We start from the raw sequence: 17912 nt of genomic DNA, 5'->3' as shown, positions 1-17912 counted from the left end.
GTCTGTAGTTCATAGATTTACTGTAATACCCTAGTACTGCTCTGAGCTACTTTATATAAGACATGCTACTAGACATAGTGCTCCACCACCCTACTGCAATTGGCAGGATCATGATATTCATCATATTATATCCAAAATGTTTAAAAAGACAAGGTAACTAGCACACTGCTATTGTTTATGATGTGGCTGGGTTTGTTTATATATGCGTTTTTACATATACAGTAAATGCCAACTGGTTCATTGTGTACTCGTAGGTGTGCTAACAAAAACAATACCATATACACACTCCCATGCACATCTGCATATGAGAGGGTGAAGAAGTTCCTAAACTTAAAGATTTGATATGCTGTGCATTTACAGGAATCCGTAGAATGGAAGTATTCAGGCAGATTGTGTTACAGCAATTTTTTTAATGTGCTATAAAAGTGTTGTGTAAAACAATTACATAGTCCCTAGTAGGATAGGACAAATCTTACACTTACATTTTCTGAGCTGGAGACTGAATTTTTTGTTACAAGTCAATGACTTAAGCTGTGATCTTTGGTTTATTTAAGATATTCTGAAATATATAAACATTTGTCAGTGCAAATTAGTAAAGTGATAACTTTTTTTACAAGCTAAATTAGGGCTAAAGATTAGTGGTGTGCACTATCCCACAGCAACCAATCGTTGAAGGAAATCTGTCATGAAAGGATTATATAGGCTGCCTTTGCTATGGTTGGCTCCTGCTATTTTCTTTTTGCTTTGCTGCCGTGCTGATGATGATGTGGAGCAACTATGCAGATGTAGGTTGTCCTGACATTGCTCTGAGCATACTCACTGCAGTTCTTTCAGGTCAGTGGCTCAGATGGTTGGTGAAGCCATTTGTTCACCATGACAGGCAAGGAACTGGCATTTTCAGAAGAGGTTAACAATGGCAGTGTCACGTATTTGGTAGGAGAATGAAATGACGAGGTTGGCCTCTTGTATCCCCAGCTCAGGCCCCACTGAAGGTGGAGCAGATGGTGCCGAGGGACAGGAGGAATACAAGTTCTGGCAGTTGTTAATAGTAGAACTTGCAGTAGGAAATGCAGGCCTGCAGGTCTGGCAGGACACCAGATCAGAAACAGAGGCTGTACAGGATGAGCCAATCGAGGTCCGTATGCACCACAGGTTCTGATCGTGTGACTTGTCAGGGCTCCCAGCAAGCTTATGACATGAACTTGTTGTAATGATTACAGCTGATGTAGCTGACAGCCGGGGCAGGCACTCAGAAGCAATATGGAGCCAAATTGGAAACAAAAACGTGGTCACAGGGGTAGCCAGGGCAGTGAGCGGGCAACAAGGTACAGAAGCATAGGCAGGAACGTAGTCAAGAGCAGAACTGAGGTTAGGAACAGGTGGACAGAAGAGAAAGCCGTATCCAGGGTCAGGTCACTAATAAGCCAAGTCAACAACAGAGATTAAACACAGAATTCAAGCAGGACACAGGAACAGCTCTAGATCGGCCAGCACTAAGCATGGTCATGAGCATCCTTTAAATAGGTCGGCTGGCACCTGCGGTAACTGTGGATGTGCGCGTGCATGCGCATGCCTGGTCGCCATTGTATGCAAAACACCATGGGAATGCCCACGCGTCAGACATCTCACAGGGATTCCCTGACCAACAGACCCAATGTTTTGCTCATGAAAGGTGTCCTTTAAAGCCTAACTCAAGGTTTACTTTTATGTGAAATAGTTTGTTTGGACCAAGCCTGCCTAAACAAACTATTTCCTTTACTAATAGTGGTGCCCACTGTCAGTGCTGTAAAACTGTAGGTAGCATCAGGCACATACAATATGCAGCACTGTGTTCCGGCAGCATTGCGGGGACTTACAGTCTTGCAGCCTTGAAGACTTGGATTCATTGATACAAAATACAAGGCTTGCTATGAATGGCTGAGCAGCACTCAGCCTGATGAAATCTTGCTCCAGAAGCAGGCAGGATGTCCCTGCACCGCTACTGAAAAAGACCTCTGTATTCTGCATGTAGCTGCATGTAGCTGATGCTACGTACAGTTTATACATTGCTGACAGTGGACACATCTATTTGTAAAGTAATGAGTTTGTTGGGCCTAGCTATTTAAAGTAAAAGTAAGCCCAGAGCTAGACTTTAACCACTTCAGCCCCAGAAGATTTGGCTGCTCGATGACCAGAGCACTTTTTACAATTTGGCACTGCGCTGCTTTAACTTGTAATTGCGCGGTCATGCAATGTTGTACCCAAACACAAATAGAGCTTTCTTTTGTTGGTATTTGATTGCCTCTGCAATTTTTATTTTTTGCGATATAAACATAAAAAAACAGAGAATTTTGAAAAAAAAATGATATTTTCTACTTTTTGTTATAAGAAAAATCCAATAAAGTCATACATTTAGGCCAAAATGTATTCAGCCACATGTCTTTGGTAAAAAAAAATGTCAGTAAGCGTATATTTATTATTTTACGCAAAAGTTATAGCATCTACAAACTAGGGTACATTTTCTGGAATTTACACAGCTTTTAGTTTATGACTGCCTATCTCATTTTTTGAGGTGCTAAAATGGCAGGGCAGTACAACCCCCCCCCCCCCCCCCAAATGACCCCATTTTGGAAAGTAGACACCCCAAGGAAATTGCCGAGAGGCACGTTGAGCTCATTGCATATTTTTTTTTTGTCACAAGTGATTGAAAAATGACAAAACATTTATAAAAATTACACAATGTTGTCACGGTCACGGTTGCCATGGTTATATGTGGAATTACACCCCAAAATACATTCTGCTGCTTCTCCTGAGTATAGAGATACCACATGTGTGGGACTTTTTGGGAACCTAGCTGCGTACAGGACCCCAAAAACCAAGCATCGCCTTCAGGATTTCTAAGGCATAAATTTTTTATTTCACTCCTCACTACCTATCAGTTTCGGAGTCCATGAAATGCCCAGATAGCACAAACCCCACCCCCCAAATTACCCCATTTTGGAAAGTAGACACCCCAAGCTGTTTCCTGAGAAGCATGTTAAGTAATTTGCAGATCTTGCTTTTTGTCACAAAGTTTTGGAAATTGAAAAAAAGAAAAAAAAATACATTTTTCTTTACCTCATTTTCAAAAACAAATGAGAGCTGTAAAATACTCACCATGCCTCTTAGCAAATACCTTGGGGTGTCTACTTTCCAAAATGGGGTAATTTGTGGGGGTTTTTTGCTATCTTGACATTTCAGAGCCTCTGTAACTGTGATAGGTAGTGAGGAAGTGAAATCACCATTTCTTTATCGTATATCATGGGACACAGAGCCTAAGTAATAACTTAATGGGTATATAGGCACCTTCAGGTGATGGACACTGGTATACCCAATACAGGAAGTTCACTTCCCTATATAACCCCTCCTCCTTCCAGGTGTACCTCAGTTTTTTTGCCAGTGTCTAAGGTGTTGGTCACGAGTGAAGATGTGCTCTAAAGAGCTCCAGGAGGGATCCTTGCTGGATTTAAATAGCCTCCATAGACCGGATCCATCCAAAGTGCCACTGAGGCCAAAGTGGATGGTACCCAGGCCTTGTATATGACACTGGTATACCCAATACAGGAAGTTCACTCCCCTATATAACCCCTCCTCCTTCCAGGTGTACCTCAGTTTTTTTGCCAGTGTCTAAGGTGTTGGTCACGAGTGAAGATGTGCTCTAAAGAGCTCCAGGAGGGATCCTTGCTGGATTTAAATAGCCTCCATAGACCGGATCCATCCAAAGTGCCACTGAGGCCAAAGTGGATGGTACCCAGGCCTTGTATATGAAGCGCAAGGTTTTGCCTGTAACGCCTCTTTGCAGGGCTGGACCCCGGGACCCAGGGCTTTGGTCATGCTAGATTACCTAAAAGCTTTTCCTGGCGGGGTGCTTTTACAGGTCCAAGGGAGTGGAACCCCGATAAAAAGGGACTCAGTCCTTGAAGGTTTGCTAAACGCAGTCCGCTGTGATGGGTGAAGGTTGGATTGACTGTTAAATCCTTATAAGGGAATAAGGTAAGGGAAGAAATTTAGGAACTAAAAAGTCCACCTATGATTTCTTGTTTAAGGAAAAAAATTTTGTCATGCCTTAATTCTCCACTAGCGGGAGTCTATGCACATAGCTTAATCTGTTGTTTTCACTGTAAAGCTCACTGTCAGTCTGTGTGTGGCCACAGCAGCTTGCACAGGGGGATTCCTCTCAGGTAAGAGATCTGCCGATGCTTTTTTCTCCCCCCCTGAAGGGACCAGAGGGTTAGGGAAACATCAGCGGTCTACCCACCTTGTAATACCCCCCAGGCCGTGGGGGGTGTGGAGGTCACGAATTTTGCTTCAACTGTTGTTTTCTTCTGCTGGCTGGTGTCATGGGCTCTGCCTCTTCCCCCCTCCTTGTGTTGGGTCTGCAGACCCAAAAGCCGCCCGTGCGCGAGAATATTTTTCAAACGAAAGGAGGGGGCGGGTTTACGAAGGGGGCGGGGCCTAGGCACGGCGCCGTGTAACATCCACGAGGATGCACAAAAAAACAGCACACTTAAGAATCAGCTGAAGCAATCTCTCCTCGGCTGATAGTGAGGAGGAGCAAGCAGGCTGCACACGGGACACAGGAGCGATGGGGCGCGTAAGGGCTGCAAGTGGCATTCCTAATACAGGAAGGACATTTTTTACCAGCACTAGGCTGAACTTAATAGCGGCATCATTCCGTCTTGACTATGTTCAGCAATTAGTGCAATTTTATAGTGCCTTTGCTTTTGTGCTTAGGACTATGCATACCAAAAAAACAAAGATTTCATCCCCAGGCGTTAGGAACTCCAGTCGTGTCTCCACATTGTTATCCTCGCCTGAAATACCAATTATGGCAAGCCAGGGTGAGCCATTGGAACAAATTGGCGGTGCAGCTGCTTCTCACATCTCAGCCCCTGTATACGTGACTGAAGATGTCTTTTCCTCCACCCTGCAGGGCCTGAAAGAAAAGTTAGCGGCTTTAATCGCATCCTCCATTCAAATGGATAGGAAGCATGCTAGATCCCCCTCCCCCACCTTAGACCCTTTGCAAGGGGAACAGTGGGCACAGGATGAGGTGTTACCCTCAGGCGATCAGGAGGAAAGACAAACCGATGACTCCTCTGTGATGGAAACAACGGTAGATGAACCTTTTGAGAAGTTACTGATACAATCTCTTACGGAGATGGTTCGTTCTACTTTCATGCTACCCTTAACGGAGTCAGCTGAAAGCTTGATTTCTTCCTTGGGTTCCTTAAAACCTTTGCAGCCTTTGCATGCGTTTCCTGTCCATGCATTACTAGAACAGCTTATTTATGCTGAATGGGATCACCGGCATTTTCTTCCTCCAAAGAGATTTTCAGTTCTCTATCCCACGGAGGAGAAATTCACCAAAAAATGAAAGGTACTAGCAGTTGACGCTGCAATTTCCAGTGTGAATAAAAGTCTAACTTGGCCAGTAGACAATGCATAAATGCTTAAGGATCCAACAGATTAGAGGTTGGAATTCCTGTTAAAATCCGATTTTTTTTTTCCTTGGCGGGTGCCGTTACTCAGCCTGCAGTCGCTGCAATAGGCGTCTGTCAATCCCTAAAAAAACCAATTTAGACAGGCCCTTAAAGGCCCTTAAAGAAGTTCCTGCACAACAGGCCCAGGAATTGGCCGAATTACCAAAAGCATTATAGCCATAGATGCCATTAAAGATTCTATTCACCAGGCATCCCGCCTTACGCTTATGCTAGAATCCTGTGGTTAAAAAATTGGTCAGCCGAAGCACCATGTAAAAAGCTCCTGACTGGGTTTCCTTTTCATGGGGATCGGCTATTTGGGGATGATTTGGACAAATACATCCAAACAATTTCTAGTGGGAAAAGTACTCTTTTGCCTTGTCAAAAGAAAGTATAAATGCCCCTCATTTAAACGTGCTCTTTCTCCTGTGCCAGGGGCTTCTGCCTCTAGGCAGTGGCGACTGCCTCTGCCGTCAGACTCTAGAGGAAAACCTCAGGGTCAGGCCCAGGCTAGAAAGAAGTCCTTGGGCCAGAAACCTGCAAAGCAGAATCCTAAAGCCTCATCATGCAGAGGCACCCCCTCTCACCAGGGTGGGGGGAAGACTTCTGCAGTTTTCAGAAGTCTGGCAACAGGAAATTCAGGACAGATGGGTCATTTCCACGGTAACTCTGGGTTACAAGCTGGAATTTCGGGACTTTCCACCGTATCGTTTCCTGAGGTCAAACGTTCCCAAAGATCCAGGAAAAAGGCTATCTCTGTTTCGGGCACTAGAGCAATTAATGGCTCAGGGGTGATCATGCAAATCCCCACAGAAAAGCAAGGTTTGGGGTTTTATTCAAACCTTTTCACAGTACCAAAACCTAATGGAGATGTCAGACCCATTCTAGATCTAAAGAATCTCCATCGGTTCCTGAAGATCCGATCCTTTTGCATGGAGACGGTCAGGTCAGTAGTTTCTATCCTACTAGGAGGAGAGCTTCTGGCGTCTATCGACAACAGGGATGCATATCTGCATGTTCCTATATTTCCCGCTCACCAAAGGTTTCTGCGGTTCGAGGTAGAACAGCAGCATTTCCAATTTGTAGCCTTGCTCTTCGGGCTAGCTACAGCAACCCGGGTGTTAACAAAAGTCCTGGCCCCACCTCTAGCCAGGTTAAGGGCACAGGGCATAACAGTCTTGGTGTACTTAGATGATCTATTGCTAATAGACCAGTCGGTGGCTCGTTTAGAGCAAAGTGTGCACATTACAACCAGTTACCTGGAAAGTTTGGGTTGGATTCTCAACCTAGAAAAATCTTCCTGAAAACCAATAAAAAGGCTGGAGTACTTGGGTCTGATCATAGACACAGCCCACAAAAAGGTGTTCTTGCCTCAGGCAAAGATCAACTCCGAAAGAGAGCTGGTATGGATGGTCAGGTCAAAAGGCAATCCCTCCATTCACCTTTGCATGAGGTTGCTAGGAAAGATGGTGGCTTTATTCGAAGCGGTTCCCTATGCCCAGTTCCATTCAAGACTGTTGCAAAACAGTATCCTGTCTACTTGGAACAAAACAATTACTGACCCAGAATCTGCTGAAAGGAAAATCCTTCAGACCTGTTATCTGGAAAGTGGTAATGACAGATGCCAGCCTTTCAGGCCGGGAAAGCAGTACTAGAGAGGACAACTGTCCAGGGACAGTGGTCAAGAGCTGAAAGAACCTTGCCCGTCAATATCTTAGAGATTCGGGCAGTGCGTCTGGCTCTGAAGGCCTGGACTTCCAGGTTACGGGATTGTCCAGTCAGGATCCAATCCCACAATGCCACAGCTGTGGCCTATATCAATCACCAAGGGGGCACCAAGAGTCTCTCAGCGCAGAGAGAGGTGAACCATATTCTAACTTGGGCCTATCAGCAGTCTTCATTCTAGAAGTAGAGAATTGGCAGGCGGACTACTTGAGTCACCAGCAGTTATTCCAGGGGAAATGGTCTCTTCACCCTGACATTTTTCGGGCTGTTTGGCAAAGATGGGGGTCTCCGGACGTAGATCTTCTAGCGTCCAGATTCAATATGAAGCTAGTCAACTTTGTGTCCAGGACAAGGGATCCACTCGCATGCGGAACAGATGTGTTGGTGACCACGTGGGATCAGTTCTCACTGATCTATGCGTTTCCCTATTCAGTTTCTGCCTCGACTTCATTGCAGGATCAAGCTGGAAAGAAAGCCAGTAATTCTGGTAACACCTGCATGGCCCAGAAGGTCATGGTATTCAGAAATCGTAAAGATGGCAGTGGAAGATCCATGGTCCCTTCCACTACGGCCAGACCTACTCTCACAGGGGCCGATATTCCATCCTACCTTACGAACACTAAATTTAACGGCTTGGCTATTGAAACCCACATTCTGAAGAAACTTGGGCTTTCCGGGTCAGTTAACTCTACCTTGATTAATGCAAGGAAGCCAGCTTCCAGAACTATATATTATAGAGTCTGGAGGGCTTATGTTTCTTGGTGTGAATCCAAAGATTGGCACCCTCGGGGATATATCATAGGCAGAATTCTTGCCTTTCTACAATTAGGGGTAGAGATGAAGTTGGCCTTAAGTACTATTAAAGGCCAAGTGTCAGCTTTATCGGTCTTATTTCAAAGACCGCTAGCTACACATTCTTTAGTCCGGGGGTTTTTATGCAAAGGGTGATGCGGCTTAATCCGCCAGTCAAGCCTTCTTTGAACCCTTGGGACTTGAACTTAGTTTTGTCAGTGTTATTAAACAGCCATTTGAACCGATACAACATATTCCCTAATGCCGTGTACACACGAGCGGACTTCTTGTCGGACTGAACTCCGAAATACTTTGCAACGGAGTTCCGACGAAACAGACTTGCCTACACATGATCCCACCAAAGTCCGATCGTTTTGAATGTGATGATGTACGATCGGACTAGAATAGGGAAGTTCATAGCCAGTAGCCAATAGCTGCCCTTGCATCGTTTTGGGTCCGTCGGACTAGCATACAGATGAACATTTTTTTCGATAGGACTCGAGTCCATCGGAAAGATTTGAAACATGTTCTATTTCTAAAGTCCGTCAGATTTTTCGCCAGGAAAGGTCCGATGAAGGTCAGATGAAGCCCACACACGATCAAATTGTCTGACGGATTTGTTCCGTTGAACCTTTGATGCCGAAAAGTCCGGTCGTGTGTACGCGGCATTAGTCCTTCTGACAAGGGAGTTGGTATTTTTGGTTGCTATATCCTCAGCAAGAAGGGTTTCGGAATTGGCTGCTCTTTCTTGTAAAGAGCCATATTTGATTATTCATGAGGACAGAGTGGTGTTGCGCCCTCGTCCAGGTTTTTTACCAAAAGTGGTCTCAGGTTTCCACCTGAACCAAGACATTATCCTGCCATCGTTTTTTCCAAAACCATGTTCCAGGAAAGAAAAGTCACTACATTGTCTTGATGTGGTGAGAGCGGTCAAAGTCTATTTAAAGACAACTGCTCAGATTCGGAAGACTGATGTCTTATTTATTCTTCCAGAGGGTCCTAAGAAAGGACAGGCAGCATGGAAATCCACTGTCGCTAAGTGGATTCGGCAAGTTATAATTCAGACTTATAATTTAAGGGGTAAGATTCCCCCTTTTCAAGTCAAAGCGCACTCTACCAGGTCGGTTAGTGCTTCTTGGGCAGTATGTCACCAGGCCTCCATGGCTCAGATCTGTTCTGTTTATCAAGTGGATGTAAGGAAGTATGAGGATATCGCCTGCGTCTCCCTCCCCTCAAATAGCATTGCTATGGGACGTCCCATTAAATTGTTACTTAGGCTCCGTGTCCTATGATGTACGATAAAGAAAATAAGATTTTTATTGGGTATTAAGTATACCAGTGTCCATCACCTGAAGGTGCCTATATACCCATTAAGTTATTACTTAGGCTCCGTGTCACATGATGTACGATAAATAAAATAGGATTTTTATTGGGTATTGGGTATACCAGTGTCCATCACCTGAAGGTGCCTATATACCCATTAAGTTATTACTTAGGCTCTGTGTCCCATGATGTACTCCAAGAAAAGGATTTTACAGGTAAGTTGTTATAAAAATCCAATTTTTTTTGCTAGAAAATTACTTTGAACCCCCAAACATTATATATATTTTTTTAAAGCAAAGGCCCTACGGATTAAAATGGTGGGTGTTGCAATTTTTTTTCACACAGTATTTGCGCAGCGATTTTTCAAATGCTATTTTTTGGGGGGAAAAAAACACTTTTTTTTTAATTTTAATGCACTAAAACACGCTATATTGCTCAAATGTTTGACGGAATAAAAAAGATGATCTTATGCCGAGTACATCGATACCAAACATGACATGCTTTAAAATTGCGCACAAACGTGCAGCGGCGACAAACTACATACATTTTTAAAATCCTTTACAGGTTACCACTTTAGATTTACAGAGGGAGTCTACTGCTAAAATTACTGCCCTCGATCTGACCTCGATACCTCAAGCAGGAGTGCTTTTTTTTTATTATTATTATTTAATTTTGCTTTTTTATTTTATTTTTAAACTGTTCCTTTCCTTTCATTTTTTTTTTTTTAATCATTTTTATGGTTATCTCAGGTAATGTAAATATCCCCTATGATAGCAATAGGTAGTGACAGGTACTCTTATTTGAAAAAATTCTCCTCTGCCCTCAAGCATCTGACCACACCAAAATCGGTGTGATAAAATGCTTTCCCAATTTCCCAATGGCACTGTTTATATCCGGCGAAAACTAAGTCATGAAATGCTCGTAGCTTCCGGTTTCTTAGACCATAGAGATGATTGGAGCCATTCTGGTCTCTGACCAGCTCGTTGGTCAGCTGGCGGAACCACCGGCTGCATGCACTGTTCCCTGTTGAGACAGGAGAGCCCAAGAAAACCATGGAAGACGGAGGGACTTCCCTCCCACTGCTTGTAAAAGCAGTCTAGAGGCTAATTAGCCACTAGGATTGCTTTTACATGAAAGCCAACCGCTGGCTGAAAAAAATGATGCCAAGATGATACCTAAACCTGCATGCATCATTCTGGTATAACCACTCAAAGTCCAGCAACATACCATTATGTTGCTGGTCGTTGTTGGGCATATATTGTAATGTTCTTTTTTTTCATGCAGCCTGTGGGCTGAACGAAAAAAAGAGATTGATCGGTGTGTATGCCCACCATTAGAATACTGCCCTTCATCCACCCACTTCTAATGATGGGCATACATGCACCATTTATTTTTCTTAACTGTGGTGGTGAAATCACCTCCTACAGCGCTGGAGTCACTGATTTACATATTGTAAGAGCAAACGCTGTTGCTGTCAAGATAAATAAATTGGTGCTGCAGCTGAATGGCGTACCTGTTAAGCAAATCATGGTTAACAATAAAAACAAAGTAACATTACAGTATAACAGTAAGACATACCATACCTGCAAAGCAAATACAATAAAACATAGTAAAAATAAAACATTTTTTTAACTCAATCTGTGCCTAAAAAATATATGCTGAAGCATGGGTGCATTCCGCGCCTAATGTTAGGAGCAAATCGCTTCTCCACCCCTCCCCCCATGCTTCGGCATATATGCTCTTTTTTTTAACTGTGATGGTGAAATCACCTCCTACATCGCTGGAGTCACGGCTTTACGTATGGTGGGAGCAAAGCTGTTGCTGTCAGAATAAATAAACCCATGCTGCAGCTGAATGGCATACCTGCTAAGCAAATGATGGTTAACAATAAAACAAAGTAACATTACAGTATACCAGTAAGACCTACCATACCTGCAAAACAAATACAATAAAACAGTAAAAATAAAACATTGTAACAAAATAAAAAAAAATTAATTTAAAAATAAAACATTACAGTTCTAAAATACAGGAACAATAGAGAAAGAATAATAGATATAGAACAATAGAGAGCAAACATAAGAGAGAGAACAATAGAGAGAGAAGAAAAATAAAACCACAACTATTTTTGGCTTTTTATTTATTTTTTGTGTTTTTTTTTTTGTTTTTTTTTTTTTTTGTTTTTTTTGCACTTTTATACAAACTGTAAATGTTCCAGATTAGGGTCTTTCAAAATGTGATGGCCATCTCATCTTTTGAGACCCTGTGAAAGTGTGCCCTAGGACTGTGTAGTGCTGTACCCTACGCTAATACTCCACTAGTGTGTGGTAGCGTTTGAAACAGTCACCAATGCACAGACCAGGTTGGTCAGGAGAGGAGGGACAAAAAAAGCGGGTGTCACGCTAAATCCGCACTTTCTGCAGACACGACATCTTCTTTGGGGTTTTCTTTGGGCAGGGGTACTAGGGAGGACATACGGAAAATGCCTCTCATGCAGCCAGCTCACTGCATTTGCGTTGGGAAGGTTGGGCATAGCACCGTCTGGAAACAAAAGGGCTGTAACGATCTCTTCCTGGAATTTTAGGAAGGATCCAGTTCGTCCTGAAGCTTTGTATAGCGCAAAAGCATTCAGCAGAGCCAATTAGAATAAATACAGACACTTTTTTATACCAGCGTCTGACCTTACGAGCAATTAGGTACGGCGCCAACAACTAGTCGTTGAGGTCCACCCCTCCCATGTTAAGGTTGTATTCGTGGACACAGAGGGGTTTCTCCACAACACCAGTCACCATAGGAATTTGGACTGTCATATCTGCGTGAAGGGAGGACAGAACAAAAACATTCCGTAAATCCCTCCCTCCACTTCACTGCTAACAAATTATTACATCTCAAGCAGGCTCTCCCCCCCCGTCTAAGTCGGAACTCTACAAGCCGTTGGGGGAAGCCCCGACGATTAGATTGCATAGTGCCACATGCGCCAATTCCACAATCAAAAAGGTGGCACGCTTGTGTAAAAAATTGTCCACATACAAGTGTTACCCCTTTCCAAATAAGGGTGCCACCATGTCCCACACAATCTTACCAGCGCTCCCTATGTAGTATGGGCAGTTCTCCGGCTCCATGTGACTATCTTTTCCCTCATAAACCATAAAACTATATGTATAGCTTGTTGCCCTGTCACAGAGCTTATACATCTTGACCCCATAACTGGCATGCTTGCTGGGAAGATACTGTTTGATAGGCAAGCGGCCAGAAAACTTAATCAGGGACTCATCAACGCAGACAACTTGATCGGGAGTAAACAAGGCTGCAAAACTGCTGGTTGAAGTGGTTTACGAGGGGCCGAATTGTGCGGAGTCGATCGCATCCAGGGTCATTGAAATGCATGAACCGCAAGATCTGCTCGTATTGTGTCCTAGCCATGGAGGCAGAGAACACTGGCATATGGTAAATTGGGTCAGTGGACCGATATGACTGCAACTCACTTTTTCTAACTATGCCCATGAGGAGGGATAGGCCCAGGAATGTCTTAAATTCGGCTTCCAGTCTCTGGCAAGGGTCAACTGGGGATTAGAGGTGATGAATTGACCAGCATACAAATTGCTTTGGTCCACAATAGATCTATAGAGATCTTCCTTGAAAAACAGCAAATAAAAATCAAGTGATGTAAAATCAACTGTTTCCACCTGAATTCCGGGTTAGCCAGTGAATGGTGGAAGTACGGGTGCTGCAGAAGTGGTGGGCTCCTAATTCGAATTGGCAAATGCAGCAGGAAGGGCGCTATGGGCTCAATGGGCCTGTGTTTGTCTTCTTTTTGGTGTCTGCAGGACACTACTTGTGCAAGCCACCTCACCAGCTTGAACTGCACTTATGGGACTCGCCACGTCACCAAGTGTTACTGCAGTGCTGGATGTACGACCAGGATGTACTAGGCCGCTGGTGCTTGCCAGTTCACCAGAAAGATGAGCGGCGCTAGTACTGCCTCTCTGCTCCATGCGAGAGCCCTGCGATTCTTCTCAACAACAGCAGAAGAACGGGGTTGGGTACACCTGACCTTGACAGGTACCACTACTCCGTTGTCAGAGCAATCTGTCAGGGTGCCGCTGCTCTCTACTGGTTTGTATTCTGAGCCAGAATCGGACAGATGAGTGACTTCATTCTCATCTGTCAGGCTCAGAAACGTGTAGACCTCTTCACTAGTGCACCTTTGATTGGACATTGTGGCCTCTAAATTTACTGGTACACTAGTGAGACTCACAGGAAAAAAAGCACCCGACTGTCAGCGACTGATTCAAACACTACCAAAAAAACTGTTAGCGTTCACAGGGAGCAGGCCTGACTCTGCGAATGCTGCAGTTATGTGTTTTGTAAGTGACAGTGATCTATTGATACTGCACTTGGTTGTGCTGGGCTGGGCGGAGGGGCTAAACGCAGGTACTAGCAGGTATCTGGGCTGATCCCGCTAACGCTGCATTTTTGGGAACCCTAAACTACTGAGGACGCTAGTATAGATCTGATCAGATATTGATCCCTTCAGATACTATACTACTAAGGGAGGTGTATGGTGTGTGATATCACCTGCCGGGTGATCAGGGGGTTAAACCTTTATTTAGGTAATATATGGCGGGTGCCCTGATGCTATAAAGAAATAACTAGCTAACCCGTGTCACCCGTGACACTAGTATGGTGATCATTGGTGACAGAGGGTGATCAAGGGGTTAAACCTTGATTAGGAGGGTTTAGGGGGGGTCCCTAGACCTATCTGGGCCTACCACCAAGTACTTATTGTTACAAATGATTATTGTCACAAATGATACCAGCATAGGTGTGCGCAGCCTCTTACATTAGGGTGTGCACCCCAAAGCTCAAATACATATGCATGTGTATATGTACTGATGGTGTCAGTAGGGCAGTGGACAGTGTCATTAGTTTTATTTTATTTTTAAATAAATTATTTTATTTTGTAACTTTTTTTGGGGGATGAAATATCAGTGGTCTAAACAGGGGGGAATATGCACCACACAAGGCGATTAGGGTGTGCCCAGGCACACCTGGCACACCCTGTGCGCACGCCTATGGATACCAGTACAGTGATCAAAAAAAAAAATATGAACACTGCACTGGGTGACACAGTGACAAGGAGTGAAGGGGTTAACTGGGGGGGATGATCGGGGGGTGACAAGTGTGCCTATGTGTACTGTGTCAGTGTAGTGTTGGTGCAACTTACTGTGAAATGTCTTCTCTCCTCTCTCTGGAACGGAAAAGAGTTCCACGAGGGGAGATGACATCACTTCCCCTGGCTGTGTTTACACTTACACAGGCAGCCGAGGATTTCATTCGCCAGAACCGATCACCAGGTCCAGGCCAGAAACCATTGACCTGGGCCTGGGGACTAATCGGTTCAGAAGCAAATCCGGTCGTTGCGGCCACCGTACAGCTACGACGCTTTGCCCAGCCGAGCCAACCTGCCACAGTATAACTGCGGCGGCTGGTCCGGAACTGGTTAAGGAGTTGTTTATGATAACTGTTTCTAGTATTAGCTTGGCTTTTCATAATGGTTAAATGATGCCTTTCTTACAGGAGGATACTGTGCTGGGGAACGGCCAGGGAAAATCATACAAGATGCTGTCCTGGAACTGTGCACAGAGGTACAAATTAAATAATATCATAAGGGAGTAGAGTTATTCAGTTATACTGTGCAAAGAGCAGCAATGACCAAAAAAGCGCAGTAACGTATAGTAGTGAAATTTTGTTTTGAATCAGAACAGTAAAAGATGATTGGTTGGTATGAGTTACGGTACTACACTTAGCATATTATCATATACAGTATCTTGCAACCAATTTATTGTGAAAAATTATCCCATCCGTAGTTTCTACTTGCAAGCATTGTTCCTAGCAGCAGCTACCATTCCCATGAAATTGTCCCATCTACAGGATTTTCCTTGTTTACTACTTTAATTAGTATGATGGCCAGTCATATCAGACAATGAAAATTGAAAATACCTAGTCAGTAACTTCAAGCTAGGTTAATCTGTGTCCTCCACAGAGTCTTTTCTATTGATTGTCCTGCAATGGAGGCACTATTTTCTTCATTGTTTCCTAAAATTTTATAGGGGCCAACATCATCTCCCTAGTTCTAAATTCTGGTCCCTCATGCTCTTTTCTGGCTTTGCTTCTCTTTCCAGCTTGCACTGAATAACTGAGATCATCAGCAAACTTTAAATGCCCCAAAGAAAATCATTATACCACACCTGCAGTGAAGAAACATCTGCACTGGATAGAGGGACAGCGGGTGGTATAGGAGAGCGCAATCTCAGGCCTAAATCTAAAGCTTTATAGAGAGTGCTAACTATGAAATATGCTTTTTACTACCCACTCATTAGAAAAACTATTACATTACCAGTTTAATGTACATGACAGGTTCACTTTGAAGTTCAAATACTTCTAAAAAGTAATGAGGAACCAACCACCGAGAACAAGCAGGGGAAAGTTGCACGTATTTTCCATTTTGCTGGGAATGACTGTTATTAGCCTTTTTTTTACTTTTTTTTGCACATTTCATAAATAAAAGTAAGGTTTCAGCAAAATGTCTTTGAGAGGTTTGTTTACAGGTCTGAGATCTCATATAATAGTAAATGTAAGGTTTGCAATGCACATCCATGGCCAGCTTTACAATCACTGTTCGGCTGATAGTTTTCCACCCAGCCTAGTTGATTTTTAAATCAAATTTTCTGGAGCTTGCAGGGCCACCTATGCCTCATATTTCATTCAATTTAGCAGGAATCATCCAAAATTTGAGCCATATATAGCTAACCAAAAGTAGAACTATAGGCATTTTTTTCATTTTGGATAGAGTAAGGGAGGGTTAAAACCCCTGTAAGGGTTATTTTTTGCCATTTTTGCCTCATTGAGGAGATTTCCCTTCACTTCCTGTTCTATAGCCAAACAGGAAGTAATAGCAAATCCCTGAAAATTAAGGGAATTTCTTGGGGACCCCCAGGTCACTAGAACTAGTGTCCCCATTGGAAGATCTCCCCTCTATCACTTTTCTAGGGACAACCCAAAATTTGAGATTTTCTTTTACTTTCAACCTTTATGGTAACCAGGACAAATAGAAACGGTGAATCTCCCTACTGTGACACAGACAGCAATAAAAACCTAGGTGTCCTAATCCATCTCCACTCTGTCCAAAACTAAAAAAAGTTTTGCCTTTAGTTATACTTTAGTCTAGTGCTGCACACAAGTACAGTTCTATCTGCTGATAAAAGCCAGATGTTCTAGTGTAGCAATGGGAAAATAAAATATGTCATCATGATGCAGCCTGTCACTAGTATTAAAACTAAACTCTGGAGAAGTAAAAAGTCCTCCTTTGCAGTGGAGCTGCACCTACACTGCAAGGGTTAACTGGTCATTTAATTTGGGGGACGCAAAAAGCACTTTTATTTACCTGATCCTCCACAAACAGCTCTTCCCTGAGGTCCAGCAGTGATCTGTCTCTCAGCGTCCTCACGTCAAATGCAGGGCTCCGGGCTCTGCATTAGTTTTGATTATGTCAGAGAGCCTTAGAGCCTATGCACAGGGGTGTGCAGGGGAGAAGAGGCAGCAGGGAACAGTCTAGCAGTGCGGACTGGACCCAAACCCCTGTGCAAATGGTCATGTTATACACCCAGGAAATGACAGGTGTTCTGTACAGCCAGACTGTCAAAATCAATGACAGCCTGAGAGATGCAACAGCTGCATGGATCTTCCCACAAACAACAGTGTGTACATCTATACAGGGTTTACTGCATCCAAAGCTATGTGTCTGTCCCTGTACAGATGTAAACACTGGCATGTGCGGGAAGATCCCTACAGATGCTTTGTCAGGTTGTTATTGATTTTGACTGCATGCGGTTTCCTGGAGCACCTGCCGTTCCCCTGGCGCATGAACACAGCTCTCTGCACCAAGGTACAAGTCTTTGTACCCAAGTGAATAAAGCCTGACAGGTAATAAATCCATGTTGCAGGGGGGGTTTAGAAAACAAAAACTGTTGTTAGTGCTATTAAACCTACATCATGCATTGTCCTTTCATCTACAGTTCAACAACATTTACAGTATATGTACAGTTTATTCCTCCAGCTTGCTGCAGATTAACCTTTTATTCTGAATGGATTCTACATACGTAAACACTACACTTCTAATGAGAGTCCAGGATATTACGTATAACCAAAAACAGATTATTTTAAATTGCCAGATTCACTCTGAATTAGCATCTATCCCGGTGTGCAGAGAAACCGTGTGAGAAACCGTTTACTGAATGTGGGCAGCACAGTGGTGTAGTAGTTAGCACTTTCACCTAGCAGCAAAAAGGATCGCTGGTTAGAATCCGAACTATGACAGCATCTGCATAGAGTTTGCATGTTCACCCTGGGCCTGCGTGGGTTTCCTCCGGGTACTTTGGTTTCCTTCCACACTCCAAAGACATGCTGGTAGGTTAATCGGATCCTGTCTAAAATTGGCCCTAGCATATGTATGAATGTGAGTTAGGGACCTTAGGTTGTAAGCTCCTTGAGGGTGAAACTGATGTGAATGTA

The 17912-nt window shown here is 43.7% G+C and overlaps 1 protein-coding gene across 2 annotated transcripts in view; it reads left to right on the top strand.

Annotated features, from left to right (window-relative positions):
- ACOX3 (acyl-CoA oxidase 3, pristanoyl) overlaps positions 1-17912 on the top strand; it is a 195462-nt gene that overhangs the window by 165164 nt on the left and 12386 nt on the right. For both annotated transcript variants that reach the window (XM_073610777.1, XM_073610785.1), the window contains exon 16: positions 14919-14986. In XM_073610777.1, the coding sequence (XP_073466878.1) occupies positions 14919-14986 (68 nt within the window). The remainder of the gene's footprint in view (positions 1-14918; positions 14987-17912) is intronic.

This window comes from Aquarana catesbeiana, linkage group LG01 (assembly GCF_042186555.1).
Source record: "Aquarana catesbeiana isolate 2022-GZ linkage group LG01, ASM4218655v1, whole genome shotgun sequence".
In the NCBI taxonomy this organism is placed as follows: domain Eukaryota; kingdom Metazoa; phylum Chordata; class Amphibia; order Anura; family Ranidae; genus Aquarana; species Aquarana catesbeiana.
This window is presented reverse-complemented; position numbering and strand designations above follow the sequence as displayed.